General features: G+C 45.0%; 4 protein-coding genes across 4 annotated transcripts; 2 read left to right on the forward strand and 2 right to left on the reverse strand.

Moving 5' to 3' along the window:
• Positions 1-4,456: 4,456 nt before the first annotated feature.
• On the reverse strand, positions 4,457-5,258 carry LOC139430716 (histone H3). The gene has a single exon (XM_071197934.1). It carries the CDS (start codon positions 5,171-5,173, stop codon positions 4,763-4,765), a length of 411 nt encoding a protein of 136 aa, XP_071054035.1. The 5' UTR covers positions 5,174-5,258; the 3' UTR covers positions 4,457-4,762.
• Positions 5,259-10,389: 5,131 nt separating this feature from the next.
• On the forward strand, positions 10,390-10,856 carry LOC139430721 (histone H4). Its single transcript, XM_071197940.1, has one exon. It carries the CDS (start codon positions 10,460-10,462, stop codon positions 10,769-10,771), a length of 312 nt encoding a protein of 103 aa, XP_071054041.1. The 5' UTR covers positions 10,390-10,459; the 3' UTR covers positions 10,772-10,856.
• A 1,362-nt stretch (positions 10,857-12,218) lies between these two features.
• LOC111413935 (histone H2A) lies at positions 12,219-13,306 on the reverse strand. Its single transcript, XM_023045083.2, has one exon. It carries the CDS (start codon positions 13,224-13,226, stop codon positions 12,852-12,854), a length of 375 nt encoding a protein of 124 aa, XP_022900851.2. The 5' UTR covers positions 13,227-13,306; the 3' UTR covers positions 12,219-12,851.
• A 157-nt stretch (positions 13,307-13,463) lies between these two features.
• On the forward strand, positions 13,464-14,018 carry LOC139430719 (histone H2B). The gene has a single exon (XM_071197937.1). The coding sequence runs from the start codon at positions 13,561-13,563 to the stop codon at positions 13,930-13,932; it is 372 nt and encodes a 123-aa protein (XP_071054038.1). The 5' UTR covers positions 13,464-13,560; the 3' UTR covers positions 13,933-14,018.
• Positions 14,019-15,904: the final 1,886 nt, after the last annotated feature.

Raw genomic sequence — 15,904 nt, forward strand, 5'->3', positions numbered from 1 at the left:
TTTTGTGGTATACCTCGCTCAGGGTAAATTCCATCAGATTTGTAAGAAAGAAATTTTAAGAATCTACGATGGACTCGATCAAGGTTTAAGAACTCATACGCATATAAGGGACTCCAAGTCAGGCATGCGTATTCTAACTAATTCAGAACGTAAGCACAATACAAGGTCTTTAATAAGCTGACACTTGTGAAATATTTAGACATACGCATCGCAAAACCTAGGGACCTAAAGGCCTCCGAACACACTATTGATATGTGTTTTAAAATTAAGACTTGCATCAAAGAGGACCCCCAAATCCGTGTACTTCTCAATACGACTTAATGTGCTGGCAGCACTTAGTGTTTAAGTTGTGCTGCAGCTTATCTGCATCTGCCTCCGATGAGACTTAGGCAAAGATCTTGATATCATCAGCATACCCGTTTTATTACCCCATTTATGAAAAGAACAAATAATAGAGGGCCCAAATTTGATCCCTGTGGATCCCTGAGGTAAGAGTGAACGAAAGAGCTCAATTTATGCAAGAGAATTCTATGGTCAATCAGATCAAAGGCTATGGATAGATCAGTGTATACAACATCCACTTGCCCACGTCTATCCAAGGTGCTACAGATAAACTCGGAAATCGTATCCAAGTTGGTAATTGTAGAGCGATCGGAAACAAAACCATGCTGGGAAGCTGACACAAAGGGGCGTGTGCCGGTGTACATAAAAGAATATAATAACTTTTCAAATAGTTTAGCAAAATTAGAAATTATCGAAATTGGTCTATAGTTTGAGAGGGACGTACGATCATCCTTTTTATAAACAGGCACAAGTCTTGATCGTTTCCATCGTGCAGGAAATTTACAGGAGGTAATGGACAAGTTAATAATAAATTTAAGAGGGCAAGCAAATATATAACGGCAGTCTCTGACCATAAAACTGGACAACAAATCATCTCCAGCAGTATGCTGATAACCTCCTTAGTCGCTTAAATTCGTTAAATACAAATTTTTTTGTTTTGATCAATTTTTTGTGATAAAATTTTTTAATATTAATATGTCTCTTTATTTCCGGCGAAAACCACGGTGGGTAAGAATTATTAGATTTGGTTTTAATAGTGACATGTGTATTACTTACGGAGTAAATGGCATCATAGAAGGCATCCAAAGCCTCATTGACATCGGTATGGGAAAGCAAAAAACCAATCATACTTAAAGAAGTGATCATATAATGCAGAGTAATTTTTTAGTTTTCCCTGCATATTCCTACTGCAGGGAAAACAATTTAAAAAGTCAGGGTTAAGCCTGGCAAGTTGGTCTCCCGGCATTAACACAACAAACTAACAAAATTCATGTTAAAGTTATTGAAATTGAATTAATGAAAAATAAAATTACACCGCAACAACTAAACAATACAATTCGGCAAAGACCACGTGAAAAGTTAAAAAAAATTCTATCTTACAAATATATCAAACCCTCCTAAAACTTCAGAGAAAATTTAAGTACAATGGGAATAATCTGTTGGTTTTGCAAAGAACCGGTCTTATTGAGGAGGAGGTTGTCCATGCAACGTCACCATGCATTAAGTATGATGACGACAGACCTGCGTTTCCTCCTCCACCCAACTACTGAATCCACTTCCAAGGCAACCCACCAAAAACTAGGGCTACATAATCGAACACAGCTCCTGCCGCCAACCAGTACAAATCATTCATATGGAATTATGGCTGTCATCCATAATCCTATTCAACTCTCCTTTACCTTCTGTCTCTCTCTTCTCCTCCCATTCGAACACTCTTGCAAGGTATGCTGCAGGCTGTCCTCACTGACCTCACACACCACCCATCCATCCGTCTGTCCTTCATAAACCTATAGACCACTCTACCCTCCTATCTCACGTCCCTTGACCCTTACCACCTTACCCGCTCTCCTCATCCCTACATCATCTCGAAACTCTCATCCCAATTCCACTATCCTACCCATTTTCTTCGCCCTCTTAAATACTTTCATAACGCCATTCAACTCTACACTTCTTCTCTTACTCATTATCAACGACTCTACCGTTGTCATATTGTCGTTACACACCATTAAAGGGTAAAGCCATGGAGTCGTTAACGAAAAAGGCGCAGATTCAGAAGTCGAAACCACCAACTCATCCACCGACATCAGAAATGGTTAACGGCGATATTAAGAATCTAGGTGAGCGCGGCGGTTCATCATTGTAAGCAATCAAAAAGTACATAAAAAAATTCTTGAAAGCCGCCACCGTTTCGAGTGTTCTTATCCAGACCAAGGGCAAGGGAGCGTGGGAGCACTACAGATATCAAAGAAAAGGGGACAACAAAAGCAACATCAAAAGCGATAGACACCCCCAAAGGTCCGACGAAAAAGCAAAAAAAAATCCTAGGGCATTTAAGCTTTTCAATGTGTGCAAAGACAGTTTACCAGTGATGTGGCGCTCTAACGCTAAAGCATGGATAACTCGCGATGTGTTGTCATTCTCGATCATGCACCGGCACATTCACCAGATTTAGGAGCAGAATTGGAAGCAGAATTTGGGTGGATTACGGTGACATAAGACTGTCACCTAAGACCTTCCTTGTACAACCCACGGATCAATTGGTAATAGCCAATTTCAAGAAAGTCTATATGAAACACATTTACCGAAACACTTTCAAAATTCGAACGAATTCGACCGTATCGTTGGTCGATATACTAATGAATACATTATATTTTTATATACAGGTGTCCCGTGACTCGACCGACAAACTTATACCATATATTCCGGGTGTTATTACGATCAAAATAATATATGATATATCAACTATAGGTGAATCCGTCTTTATTTCGAAGATATCGACGGTATTAAAAAAATTGACTGTTAGTCTTGACGATTTACCGTTTGACAAATTAATGATTTTTGTGGTGTCTTATTAATTTAAGCCATTATGTCGCATTTTGCTAATGCAGAATATGCTGATACGGTTTTCGTATATGGTTTTTGCAATGGAAGTGGACATGCTGCAGCTGCGAAGCACCTTAGGCGATACCCCGATCTCATTGTGCCTCACCACACAAAATTTTCAAACGTTTTTCGTTACTTGAGAGAGACGGGATTATTCCCACGTTGTCGTATAGAAAGAGATGGAGATTGGCACGCTGAAGCAGTTTTAAATGCAGTTGAACGAAGTCCTACTACCAGTATTCCTGGAATATCTCATACAACGGGAATTGCTCAGACCAACGTATGGAGAATTCTACACTATGATGGACTTTATCCCAATCGAGTACGGTATTGCCAGTGGTTACAAAATAATTTAGAGGTTATATCACACGTACTTTTTACGGATGAGGCCCAGTTACAAGGAATAGTATTAACAACAGATGTAATTCTTACATCTGGACTTATTAAAACCCACACGAAATAGTCGTTGTTAACTATGAATATCGTTTTTCCGTCAACGTGTGGTGCGGGTTGTTAAATAATCATCTTATTGGGCCTCATTTTTTTTTGAAGGACGTCTTAGTGACACTTACCTGCACTTTTTTGAAGAAGAATTGCCGAATTACATGGAAGATATTCCTCTAGAAGCTCGTCGTGGCATGTGGTTCTAGGAAGATGGGGTACCACCACATTTTGGGAGACAAGTCGCACAAGTGAAGGTATTTCTTAATAAAAATTTTCCGAAATAGTGGATAGGACGAGGTGGTCCTGTACATTGGCCAGCTCGGTCACCGGACTTGTCGCCTCTACATTTTTTCTGCCTCAAATCTCGTGTGTATAGTCTAATCGTAAGCTAGATACACGCGAAAAGTTGATTGTCAGAATAGTTGAAGCTACTAATTCGCTAAAGAAGAATTGACGATAATTAACTGGCAACATTCTATGACACGAAGGATAGCTGCATGTTTAGAAAATGGCGTTTCTCATTTTGAACAGCCGCTGTAATTTTGTGTTAATTAGCTACCCATTCATAAATAAATAAATGAATAAATTTGCTTTAATCATTTTTATTTTTTTTATTTATTTTTATTTCGATATCCCCGAAACAAGGAGGAATTCACCTACATATATGACCCACAGAGTGTATGGTATAAGTTTGTCGGTCGAGTCACGGAACACTCTGTGATATGTGTATATTATTTTAATTATAATATTAAAGGACTTCTGGATAAGCTACTATAATCAAGCTGTTCTACTGAAGAATAAGGCTTGGGCCGAGTTCACGGGAAGAACTCTAAACTCTGCGTAGACGAAACTACTGCCGTCAGTTATGTCCGATGTACTTCATTTTCCATTAATTCTTATGGGATAATTCGGTTCGGAGTTCGTCGGTTTCTAAGGAACGGATTACCGACGAACTCCGAAGCACCACTGTAACTGTAATCGTATTGCGAATCAGATACATACATATCTAACATTACAACCTTCGTTGTGATCATCAATATTTGAATGCATATGGAAGCAAATTAAGTTTAAATTATTTAATTGAATTTATTTCATATAAATTAAAAAAGAAATTAATTTTTCTCGATTACATCTTAAGTTCACATTGAATTCTTATTTAAAGGCCACCATAAAAATATTACACGCTATTACGTTTAGAAACTAGAAAATTTACATTATCTGAAGTCCATACTGAAACATCATTTTTGCTTTCATAAAATTCACAGACTTAAGAGAGCAAAACGAAAATTCTTTTTCATAAAACAAGTGATTGGTTCTGAAAAGAACCGGTCGTGTTGGGAAGGTATGGTCGATTGATTGTAGATGATGCAAATTAGGCTCTTTCGCCGCGAATGCGCCTAGCAAGCTGAATGTCTTTCGGCATGATGGTTACTCGTTTTGCATGAATTGCACACAAGTTCGTATCTTCGAAGAGTCCGACCAAGTAAGCTTCGCTCGCCTCTTGCAAAGCCATAACGGCGCTGCTTTGAAATCGCAAGTCGGTTTTGAAATCTTGGGCAATTTCTCTAACCAAACGTTGGAAGGGCAACTTTCTAATCAGAAGTTCGGTACTTTTCTGGTAACGACGAATTTCTCGAAGAGCTACGGTTCCAGGTCTGTAACGATGCGGTTTCTTGACACCACCAGTAGCGGGGGCGCTTTTCCTTGCCGCTTTAGTTGCGAGTTGTTTACGTGGCGCTTTACCTCCGGTAGATTTTCGAGCAGTTTGTTTCGTACGAGCCATTTTACTTTATTATTTAACGGGATACGTACGACGATAAAGAAAGATCAGAGAGATATGTATGTAAATCGAACGGTATAGTTTGTCAAAGTAAACTGAGAGATCGCTCGGTTGAAGGCTGCTTTATAACGTGTTCGTGACTGCTTCGGATTGGTCGAGTCGTAGAATCGGTAGGCGTGTCCATTGCGCCACTATATAAGGGCGGGAAAAGTCCCGGAAACGGTAAAACGGAAGAGAGCAACATCGCCTGGAGAGAAGTTGAAGAATTCGTCCGACCTGTTGCGTGAGCGAAGGAAGGGTGAAGGTTCATTTTCGACCTCGTCAAAGGCGTAATCCAGAGCAGATAAGTTTCTTTTGAAATTAAGAGCGCCCTTTTTAGGGTTGGGTTGGGTTTTCCAAACCGTTTTGAGGTGGCAGAAATGCCTCTTAAAATGGAGAAGAAAACTTTATCCGCATCGTGTGTAGACTTTCGCTTGTTTGCAAGCGTGGTCGACACACACATTATCGATAAGAACGGGACATTGACACCCGTTCCACCAAGCCGTCCGCCTTCCCCGTTGAAAGCGGCGACTAAATCTGCGCGTAAGGTCAGACCCGCCATCCCCGTGAAGGCGGCAACCAACGCTACCCCCGTTCTTGGCAAGACTGCCTCCCCTGTGGCGGCGGCAGCCAAATCATCAGGCCGCACCGCCTCCCTCGTGAAGGCGGCGACCAAGAAACCAGTTATTGGCAGAACTGCCTCCCCAGCGGAGGCGGCAGCCAAGGCAGGTATATCAGGCCGTACTGCTTCCTTAGAGGATGCGACGACCAGCGCGGCAGGCCGCACCGCCTCCCCTGAGCAGGTGGCGACCAAATGCACACGTAAGGTTAGTACCGCCATCCCCGAGAAGGCGACAACCGAAACAACCCCCGTCCTTGGCAGCACTGCCTCCCCAGTGGAGGCGAAAGCCATAGCACCATCAGGCCGTACTGCTTCCCTCGCGGATGCGACGACCAGCGCGGCAGGGCGCACCGCCTCCCTCGAGGAGGCGGCGACCACCTCCACTCCGAGGTCATTCGCCGAGGCGTTGGCTTCCATCCCGGCGGGTAAAATGGATGTCGACGTGGCAGTCGGTCCATCCAACGGGAAAAGAAAGGCCAGTAGCGACCTGGAGGACGAGTACTCGGAGGCCGTGCGTCCTCGATTGGAACACGTTTCCAAGCGGGTCCCCCCGGTAATCCTTCATGCGAAGGAAAACTGGGATTCCATTTCGGCGGAGATGGCGAGACTTCGGATCGCCTTTTCGAAAGCCAGAGCGGTTCCGCAAGGAATCAAGATTGAGCTCCCCACCGCGGAAGCCTATCGCGCCCTGGTGAAGATGTTGATGGCTGGTAAACACCAGTACCACACATTCTCTCTACCGGAGGAAAAGCCGTTAAAGGTGGTTTTTCGAGGCGTCCCTACCAGTATCGGGGAGGACAGCATTGCTGCCGACCTGAGAAAACAGGGATTCTGGCCCGATACGGTAAAACGTATGCGCCAGGGCTCTGAAAGGAGGCCGATCCCGTTAGTCCTGTGCGTCTTGAAAAAGACCGCGGACGCCAAACGGATCTTTGACCTCAAGACGGTCATGGCTTTAACCATAACTGTCGAGAGCGCCAAGAAGAAGACGGAAGTCGGCCAGTGTCATCGCTGTCAGCGTTACGGCCACTCCCAACGAATGTGCAACGGTGCACCTCGTTGCGTGAAGTGCGCTGGTGACCATCCGACGGCTTCCTGTGCCAAAGCAAAGGATGCGCCCGCCAAGTGCGTCCTTTGCGGTGGCCCTCATACCGCCAACTACAAAGGGTGCCCAAAACACCCGAAGGCGGCGGAAAAGAGGGCACCGGCGGCAGCCCCAAAGGTCAAAGCGACCGTTCCCCCGAAAGCACCTATTCAGGCGCAAAAGGGGGACAAAAAGGCTCCAGTAGTCGCGGCGAAACCCGTGAAAGCGGTTAGTAGTCAGGCGAAAAAGCCGAAAGGCAACGCTAACGTTGCCCCCAAAGCGAACGCTCCAGCTACCAAGGTAGTTCGGAAAGAGGTCGCGGCGCCCAAAGCTAAGCTCAACGAGCCGAAGCAAAAGGCGACCGACGACCCCCCGAAGCTGTCGAGGTCGCAGAGGAGGCGTCGCAATAGGAGGCTTCGTAAAAGCGGGTCGATCGCGGTGGCTGAAACACCATTCCCGGTCAATGTTGCGGCACAGGCGGCGGTTGAACCCCCAACCGACCCCCTCGTCAACATACTGGCGATGATGAGCGAGGTCATCCAAATCGACAAATCCGATAGGGACGCACGAGTTAAGTTGTGCGTCCAAATCATGTCCGAGATGATGAAACTCTTATGATGACTCATCGAAGACCGAGAGTACCGCAATCGCTTGAGTTGGCTTATTGGAACGCCAACGGCCTTGTCTGTAAACAGAATGAACTTCGCGAGTTCGCCGAAAGGTACGACCTTGACGCGATACTCATTTGCGAAACCCATCTGCGAGCGGGCGACAGGCCACGGCTGCCCAATTACCGCTTCTATCGAAACGATAGAGTTGGAGCAAGAGGCGGCGGGACAGCCATCTTTGTAAGGACCAGTTTGGATCATTACGAAGATCTGACTCCCCCTCTTCAACATCTCGAAGCTACTACGATTGTGGTACGAACACTATCGGGGTGCGTCCGCTTGGTCGCCGCCTACAATCCGCCGAATCGGCGGTTGTTGGAAGACGATCTAACGGGTGTCTTGGATACGGACAAAGGCGTGGTTATCGCCGGCGACCTAAACGCTAAGCACCCATCGTGGAACAGTCGGATCGCAAACGCGAACGGTAAAATACTGCGGAGTTTTACCGACGAGACGGGCATTGTCACCGATGCCCCCGCCGACCACACGTATTACCCGTCGAACGAAGGACAACGATCTGACGTTTTGGACGTGGTTGTAATTAAAGATGTCCGACTAGTTCATAGAGTTACCACGCTCAACGAACTTAGTTCCGATCATCTCCCTGTGCTGCTGCAGCTAGGAGACGTCCCGGACGTTCGCGTCCCGGTTGAACGTTCCACTGTATCGTGGCCGGCTTTTAGCGACCACTTGCACCACAATATGGGACAAATACGACCGATCCACAACGCTCAGGAACTGGATGAGGCTGTTGAACGACTCACGGTCGCAATCGAGGATTCTCTTCGATTCGCGACCAACACGATTCCCGTAAAGGACCATCGATGGGTGCTTCCGGCGCACATCAGGGAACTTATGCGGGAGCGTGATCGCGTCAGGCGGACTTATCAGCGCAATTGGGATCCCGATCTCAAGCGTCGCTATAACCGTCTGCGCGGTGATGTGAGAAGGGAGCTCGCGGAGTTCCGATACGCGTCTTTCGACGCCAAACTCGACGCCCTGAACACCGAAGACGATCACTCCTGTTGGAAGATGGTCAAGGTGCTGAAGGGGAACACGACGCGCATGCCGCCCATTCACGGTGAAACCGGAATGGCTTTCACTCTCGAAGAGAAAGCAGAGGCTCATGCCGATAACTTCGAAAACCAGTGCAGCCCGCTATGCGACGATGACGAAGATGAAGATTTCATCGATCGAGTCGAACGCGTAGTGAGTAGGCGGCTGGCCGTAGAAGATCGTCGGCATATCGAGCACGCTTCTCCGACCGAGGTGAAAGAGGCAATCGCGAGATGTAAGTCGAAGAAGGCATCGGGACCGGACGGGATAGGAAACGCTGCTTTAAAGGCCATGCCTTTAAAAGCGGTCGTTTCGCTGACGGGAATCATCAATGCGGCGTTCCGGCTGCGGCATTTCCCTACCAAGTGGAAATGCGCGGACGTCGTCGTGTTACCGAAACCCGGGGCGAACCTAACGTTCCCGCAAAGCTACAGGCCCATCAGTTTGCTTTCTTGTCTCGGCAAGGTATGCGAGAGGATCGTCCAGACGAGGCTACAAAGATCAGTTCAAGATCTTAAGCTCATTCAGGACGAACAGTTTGGTTTCCGACCCAAACATTCGACCGTACACCAGGTACTGCGACTTGTCGAATACATAACCGAAGGCTTCAATCGAAAGCAAAGCACTTGTGCGGCGCTTTTCGATGTTGCCAAGGCGTTCGACAAAGTATGGCATGAAGGACTTTTGTTCAAAATGCTAGAAGCGGGCGTGCCCCTGGCGTTGGTTCAATTGATCGCGTCCTATCTTGGCGGTAGGAAGGCGCGCATCAAATTGAACGGTACGCGTTCGACAGAGCGAATCCTAACTGCTGGCGTCCCTCAGGGGTCGTTGCTTTCACCGATACTCTTTTGTATCTTTGTTAGCGACCTACCCCGGTGCGAGGGCACTCAGTTAGCGATGTACGCCGACGATGTATGCATCTACAGCAGATCTTGGTCCCCCGAGATCGCCGCTCGTAGACTGCAGACAGCATCGGATCAGCTGCAAGACTACTTCGCAAAGTGGCGGGTCAAAATCAACGCTGATAAAAGTACCGCAGTACTCTTTACTCGGCGTAGACAGAGACCCCCCGATGCGTTGGTACTGCGAGGGAACGAGCTTCCCTGGCATTCCGAAACCAGGTATTTGGGTGTCATTCTGGACTCTAAACTAACTTGGAAAAGTCACATCGAGGCCATGGCGAACCGGGCGAAGGTAGCTCTGGTCAATCTGTACGCTCTGATAAATCGCCGAAGTAAGTTGGATCCTCTCCGGAAGATTCGACTCTACAAAGCGGTTATCAGACCTGCGATGACATACGCTTCTTCAGTCTGGGGTTACGCCGCGCACTCGCACGTGCAAAAACTCCAAGTGGTTCAGAACAAGGTCCTAAGGATGGCATTCGATGCTCCTTGGTTTGTCAGTAATGCGACACTGCACAATGATTCCCAGATGGTGACCATCGAGGAATTCATTCGGAACAAAGCCAGTACCGAGTTTACGCGGCTCGAAGACCACCCAAATCCCCTCCTAGCGGGATTAACGGATTACGACGTTGAACACCTTCGCCATAAACGGCCAAGGCTGCTTCTCGTCTGACGATCCGGGAACCCGACTGTCCTTTCCAAATCCACTTCCGATATCGCTAATTTAGCGAATATTAACTAATATATTTTCCGTCTGTTTTAGATCCGATGAAGAGGGTTAAGGAAGATTCCAGGAACCTCAAGAGGCCCGTCAAGTTCACCGTTCACCGTTCACCGGAAACGGTAGTCCCTAGTCGGTGCTTGTTAGTTTGTCGTTATACTTACATAAAAAGAAAATCGAATTATCAAAGAAAAATGACTGGTCGTGGAAAGGGAGGAAAAGGTCTTGGGAAAGGAGGCGCCAAACGTCATCGCAAAGTACTCCGTGACAACATCCAGGGCATCACCAAACCAGCCATCAGACGTCTTGCCCGTCGTGGCGGTGTAAAGCGTATCTCAGGATTAATTTACGAAGAAACTCGAGGAGTTTTAAAGGTTTTCCTTGAGAACGTTATTCGCGACGCTGTCACGTACACTGAACACGCAAAAAGGAAAACCGTCACTGCTATGGACGTCGTTTACGCCCTTAAGCGGCAAGGTCGTACTCTCTACGGTTTTGGGGGTTAAGAAATTTAAATTATGTACCTATTTTAATTTTGAGGACGACTGTTCTGTATTCAACATGACCACCCGGTTCTTTTCAGAACCACTATATTTATGAAAGTTAAAGAATGTTTTCACATACAATCCGGACAATTACGTACATATGTACATGTGTTAGGTTCGTTCCAACCATACTTCAGACTACCAGTTGACGGCCGCAATCCTACGCAGTTGAAAAGTGCTGCCACGGTCCGACTGAACCGTGGACTGGTCCGCGACGTTTTGTCAAGCATTCCAACCACAGAATATTATGTTATTCTCTGGTTCCAAGAGCCGTCAGACAAGTTCATGTATAGTCGTCCACACCAAGATCCGGAATTACGATACGGCTGTAAAAGACCCTTAACAATAGAAAGGGCAATAGTTTTATGATGGTGCACATAAACAAGTCATAAATAAAGAGGTATCTTTTGGGTTCACACAAATCGTGCACGGCATATGCATAATTTAGAAGAATCAGATATTGATTCTGACTTAGTTCGGCCTTTAGGCTTACGTTTTCGATGTTATTAATATTATTATTATATAGTTTACTGACCAATACAGTTAAGTATAATGAACTCAAAGAAATTCATTGACTTTCCTGACTTTCTAAACTATGCAGGGTTCTCGGTCTCGTATTAGGTAGAAATGGTTAAGTACCCTTAACCGCAGAGAAGCGAGGGTATACAATTTATGGTGGTTGTAATTTCGGATCTTTTCCATTTGTGCAGCCTGTCTGTTAGTATTTGTTATGGTTATGTTTACTATGAAAGCGTATATTTGGATTATTTTCTATTCTTTTACATGTTTCGGGTATTTTGTTTAACAAATTTTTAACAACTTTTATTTCATATTATGCATGTTTTATGATAACTTTTATAGATAAATTAATCAATAAATATGTAAACACATAATAATAATAATATCTTTATTTCGCTAAAATACAAAAAAAAATACATAAAATTCTGTATTGCAAAAACGTCCAGAAAAAAAAAATATAATAAGTTTGAGTTTAAAACAGTTTATGTAGGGAGGAAGAAAAAAAAAGAAAAATAATTGCAAATAATTGTAAACACATGCATATCTTTATTTCATTTTTCTACTATTACCGCTATTACGTTTTTTTAGTTCATTATTGTTTAAAAAATAAGTAAATGAATTTCGTTTAAAATGGTAAACTGTGCTTGCAGCACCAATTCTCGGCAGGGTTCCGTTCCAAGGAACATGCGCAAAAGAAAGTCGTGAATTAGTCGTGTACGCGTACAGGAACGGGGCAAATTTGTACGGTTGTTCGGTTGGAACGAACTTATCTTAACTATTATAACTTATGAAAAAACACCATGTTGTTTGTTATATTCAAAACTCGAAGAATCTATGAGTAGAGTGTTCGTTCGTTCTTATACGTAACACGTTAACAATATATGACAGTATTAACAATTTGTTTTTGTTACAACGTATATTTTCGGGTGAAATACGCACAACGACTAGAATGTCATTATTTACCATCTACCTGAAAATGTCGGGTTGGATGGTCCGTTGAAAAAAAAACTTTAACATTCAGATCCACACGAACAAGCAGGTAGACGGTAAATAAAGACGATTTAGTCATTGTACGTCGAAAACCCGAAAATATGCGTCATAGTATATATCAACAAGTTTCATTTTTACTTATTGGTGTTGTGTGCGTGGATGTGGAAAAAATAATTAATACGACCAGTGTTAACACATCTTGCGCGACTAAACTCGTTTTGCATGGTATTGATGCCCGCTACACGGTAACACTTTGGCGGCAAAGTGCCCGCGCAAGATGTGTTAACCGTGGTAGTGAAAATACGTCGTCACTGTTGTTGATGACGTCACATCGAAACTTTAAAAATCGAAAGTTATTTTTCGGTAAGTTTATCACTTAAGAGTTATTTAGAATTAACAATACTGTTACATTCAAAAAATTGATACAATTACACCACCGCAGCAGGCATCGATAGTTCATTATTCGACTATATTTTTTGTGGCCCTGAGAAGGGCCGTTTTGTTAATATGGTGTGGCCAAGTTGTAATTAAATTAAGGTTTTTTCTCGGTCTTCTTAGGTAACAAAACAGCTTGAATGTTCGGAAGTACACCTCCTTGAGCAATCGTCACTCCCGATAGTAATTTATTCAATTCTTCGTCGTTACGTATGGCCAGTTGTAAATGTCTAGGGATGATACGGGTCTTTTTGTTGTCTCTCGCAGCGTTACCGGCCAACTCGAGAACTTCGGCTGCCAAATACTCCATTACGGCCGCTAAATATACAGGAGCTCCAGCTCCTACGCGTTCCGCGTAATTGCCCTTCCTCAACAATCGATGAATACGACCAACAGGAAATTGTAATCCTGCACGACTGGATCTGGACTTTGCTTTCCCTTTAACTTTTCCACCTTTTCCTCGACCCGACATGGCTTACAATTAGTTGACTTGGTAGCGTGCCGAAATGTTCAACAAAATGTTTCAACGTAAACGATATCGTTGTCGACAACGTTTCAATACAGAGCTGAGCGGAATACAGGTTTTTCAAATATATATACCCAACTGCGCCGACGGTTCGACCAATAGCGGCCGTCAGCCAAGCGGTAGCAACGGGAGGCGTCACCTACTGATACGACGCTACCACTTTATAAACGGCAAAAACAGGCCATTTTTATAACACTGCATACTTCCTGTAGTGTACTGTCGTTACTGTCGATAGTCTTATCACCGATAAATTTTATTAACTAATCAACGAACAACAACAATGCCACCGAAAACTAGTGGGAAAGCAGCCAAAAAGGCGGGTAAAGCGCAGAAAAATATATCGAAAACCGATAAGAAGAAGAAACGCAAGAGAAAGGAAAGCTACGCTATTTACATTTACAAGGTATTGAAACAAGTTCATCCCGATACAGGTATTTCGAGCAAAGCTATGAGTATAATGAACAGTTTTGTGAACGATATCTTCGAGAGGATAGCCGCTGAAGCATCCCGTTTGGCTCATTACAACAAAAGATCAACGATCACCAGTCGAGAAATCCAGACTGCCGTCAGACTTCTGTTACCTGGAGAATTGGCAAAGCACGCTGTAAGCGAAGGCACCAAGGCCGTTACTAAGTACACAAGTTCCAAATAAATGGCGATATAAACATCCCCCTCCCTACCAAACTACGACCGGTTCTTTTCAGAACCAAAAATTAGTATCTGAATAAAGAATATTGTCGCAATTTACAATATTTTTAAGTTAATAGTAGGTAATATATGTAAGTGCGATCCTTGTAAGTTGTATATACATAAGTTGTACATAAGTTGTCGAGATCGTTAATTTGTTTGATAATATCCTCCTCATAAAGGTTGATAATATAAGTACGAAGACTTTCACGGCCGGTGTTAATTAAACTAGAACTAGAACCTTTCGGGTAAAGCCGTGCGTCTTTTGAAGAGATGTTCGTTACCGGAGATGGGAGGGACAGGAAACACGTGATGGAGTCAAACTCTCAACAACACTTAACAGGGTTTTTTATTTAGAATATTTTTTCACAAGATTAGTAGTAACGATATTTGTAATATAATATCCTCTGAGTCGAACGGCCTTCCTGTTTATCCCAGCTTGATGAATTCCAACCAATGGGGTGCGTCCGACCATTCGGCGCGGTCTTCCCAGTGTTCGAAGGGACGGTAACCATCCCCTCAACAACCCCCGACAACCCTCAAGAGCCCATCAGTTTGCTTTCTTGTCTCGGCAAGGTATGTGAGAGGGTCGTCCAGACGAGGCTACAAAGATCCGTTCAAGATCCTAACCTCATTCAGGATGAACAGTTTGGTTTCCGACCCAAACATTCGACCGTACACCAGGTACTGCGACTTGTCGAATACATAACCGAAGGCTTCAATCGAAAGCAAAGCACTTGTGCGGCGCTTTTTGATGTTGCCAAGGCGTTCGACAAAGTATGGCATGAAGGACTTTTGTTCAAAATGCTAGAAGCGGGCGTGCCCCTGGCGTTGGTTCAATTGATCGCGTCCTATCTTGGCGGTAGGAAGGCGCGCATCAAATTGAACGGTACGCGTTCGACAGAGCGAATCCTAACTGCTGGCGTCCCTCAGGGGTCGTTGCTTTCACCGATACTCTTTTGTATCTTTGTTAGCGACCTACCCCGGTGCGAGGGCACTCAGTTAGCGATGTACGCCGACGATGTATGCATCTACAGCAGATCTTGGTCCCCCGAGATCGCCGCTCGTAGACTGCAGACAGCATCGGATCAGCTGCAAGACTACTTCGCAAAGTGGCGGGTCAAAATCAACGCTGATAAAAGTACCGCAGTACTCTTTACTCGGCGTAGACAGAGACCCCCCGATACGTTGGTACTGCGAGGGAACGAGCTTCCCTGGCATTCCGAAACCAGGTATTTGGGTGTCATTCTGGACTCTAAACTAACTTGGAAAAGTCACATCGAGGCCATGGCGAACCGGGCGAAGGTAGCTCTGGTTAATCTGTACGCTCTGATAAATCGCCGAAGTAAGTTGGATCCTCTCCGGAAGATTCGACTCTACAAAGCGGTTATCAGACCTGCGATGACATACGCTTCTTCAGTCTGGGGTTACGCCGCGCACTCGCACGTGCAAAAACTCCAAGTGGTTCAGAACAAGGTCCTAAGGATGGCATTCGATGCTCCTTGGTTTGTCAGTAATGCGACACTGCACAATGATTCCCAGATGGTGACCATCGAGGAATTCATTCGGAACAAAGCCAGTACCGAGTTTACGCGGCTCGAAGACCACCCAAATCCCCTCCTAGCGGGATTAACGGATTACGACGTTGAACACCTTCGCCATAAACGGCCAAGGCTGCTTCTCGTCTGACGATCCGGGAACCCGACTGTCCTTTCCAAATCCACTTCCGATATCGCTAATTTAGCGAATATTAACTAATATATTTTCCGTCTGTTTTAGATCCGATGAAGAGGGTTAAGGAAGATTCCAGGAACCTCAAGAGGCCCGTCAAGTTCACCGTTCACCGTTCACCGTTCACCGTTCACCATTTTGGGGAGGCGGTGCGGCAGGCCGCACCGCCTCCCCTGAGCAGGTGGCGACCAAATGCACACGTAAGG

This window comes from Onthophagus taurus, chromosome 7 (assembly GCF_036711975.1).
Source record: "Onthophagus taurus isolate NC chromosome 7, IU_Otau_3.0, whole genome shotgun sequence".
Lineage (NCBI taxonomy): Eukaryota > Metazoa > Arthropoda > Insecta > Coleoptera > Scarabaeidae > Onthophagus > Onthophagus taurus.

Bases quoted from the DNA above. Each gene is read 5' to 3' on its own strand.
- LOC139430716 (XM_071197934.1), bottom strand. From the start codon at position 5,173: ATGGCTCGTACGAAACAAACTGCTCGAAAATCTACCGGAGGTAAAGCG.
- LOC139430721 (XM_071197940.1), top strand. From the start codon at position 10,460: ATGACTGGTCGTGGAAAGGGAGGAAAAGGTCTTGGGAAAGGAGGCGCC.
- LOC111413935 (XM_023045083.2), bottom strand. From the start codon at position 13,226: ATGTCGGGTCGAGGAAAAGGTGGAAAAGTTAAAGGGAAAGCAAAGTCC.
- LOC139430719 (XM_071197937.1), top strand. From the start codon at position 13,561: ATGCCACCGAAAACTAGTGGGAAAGCAGCCAAAAAGGCGGGTAAAGCG.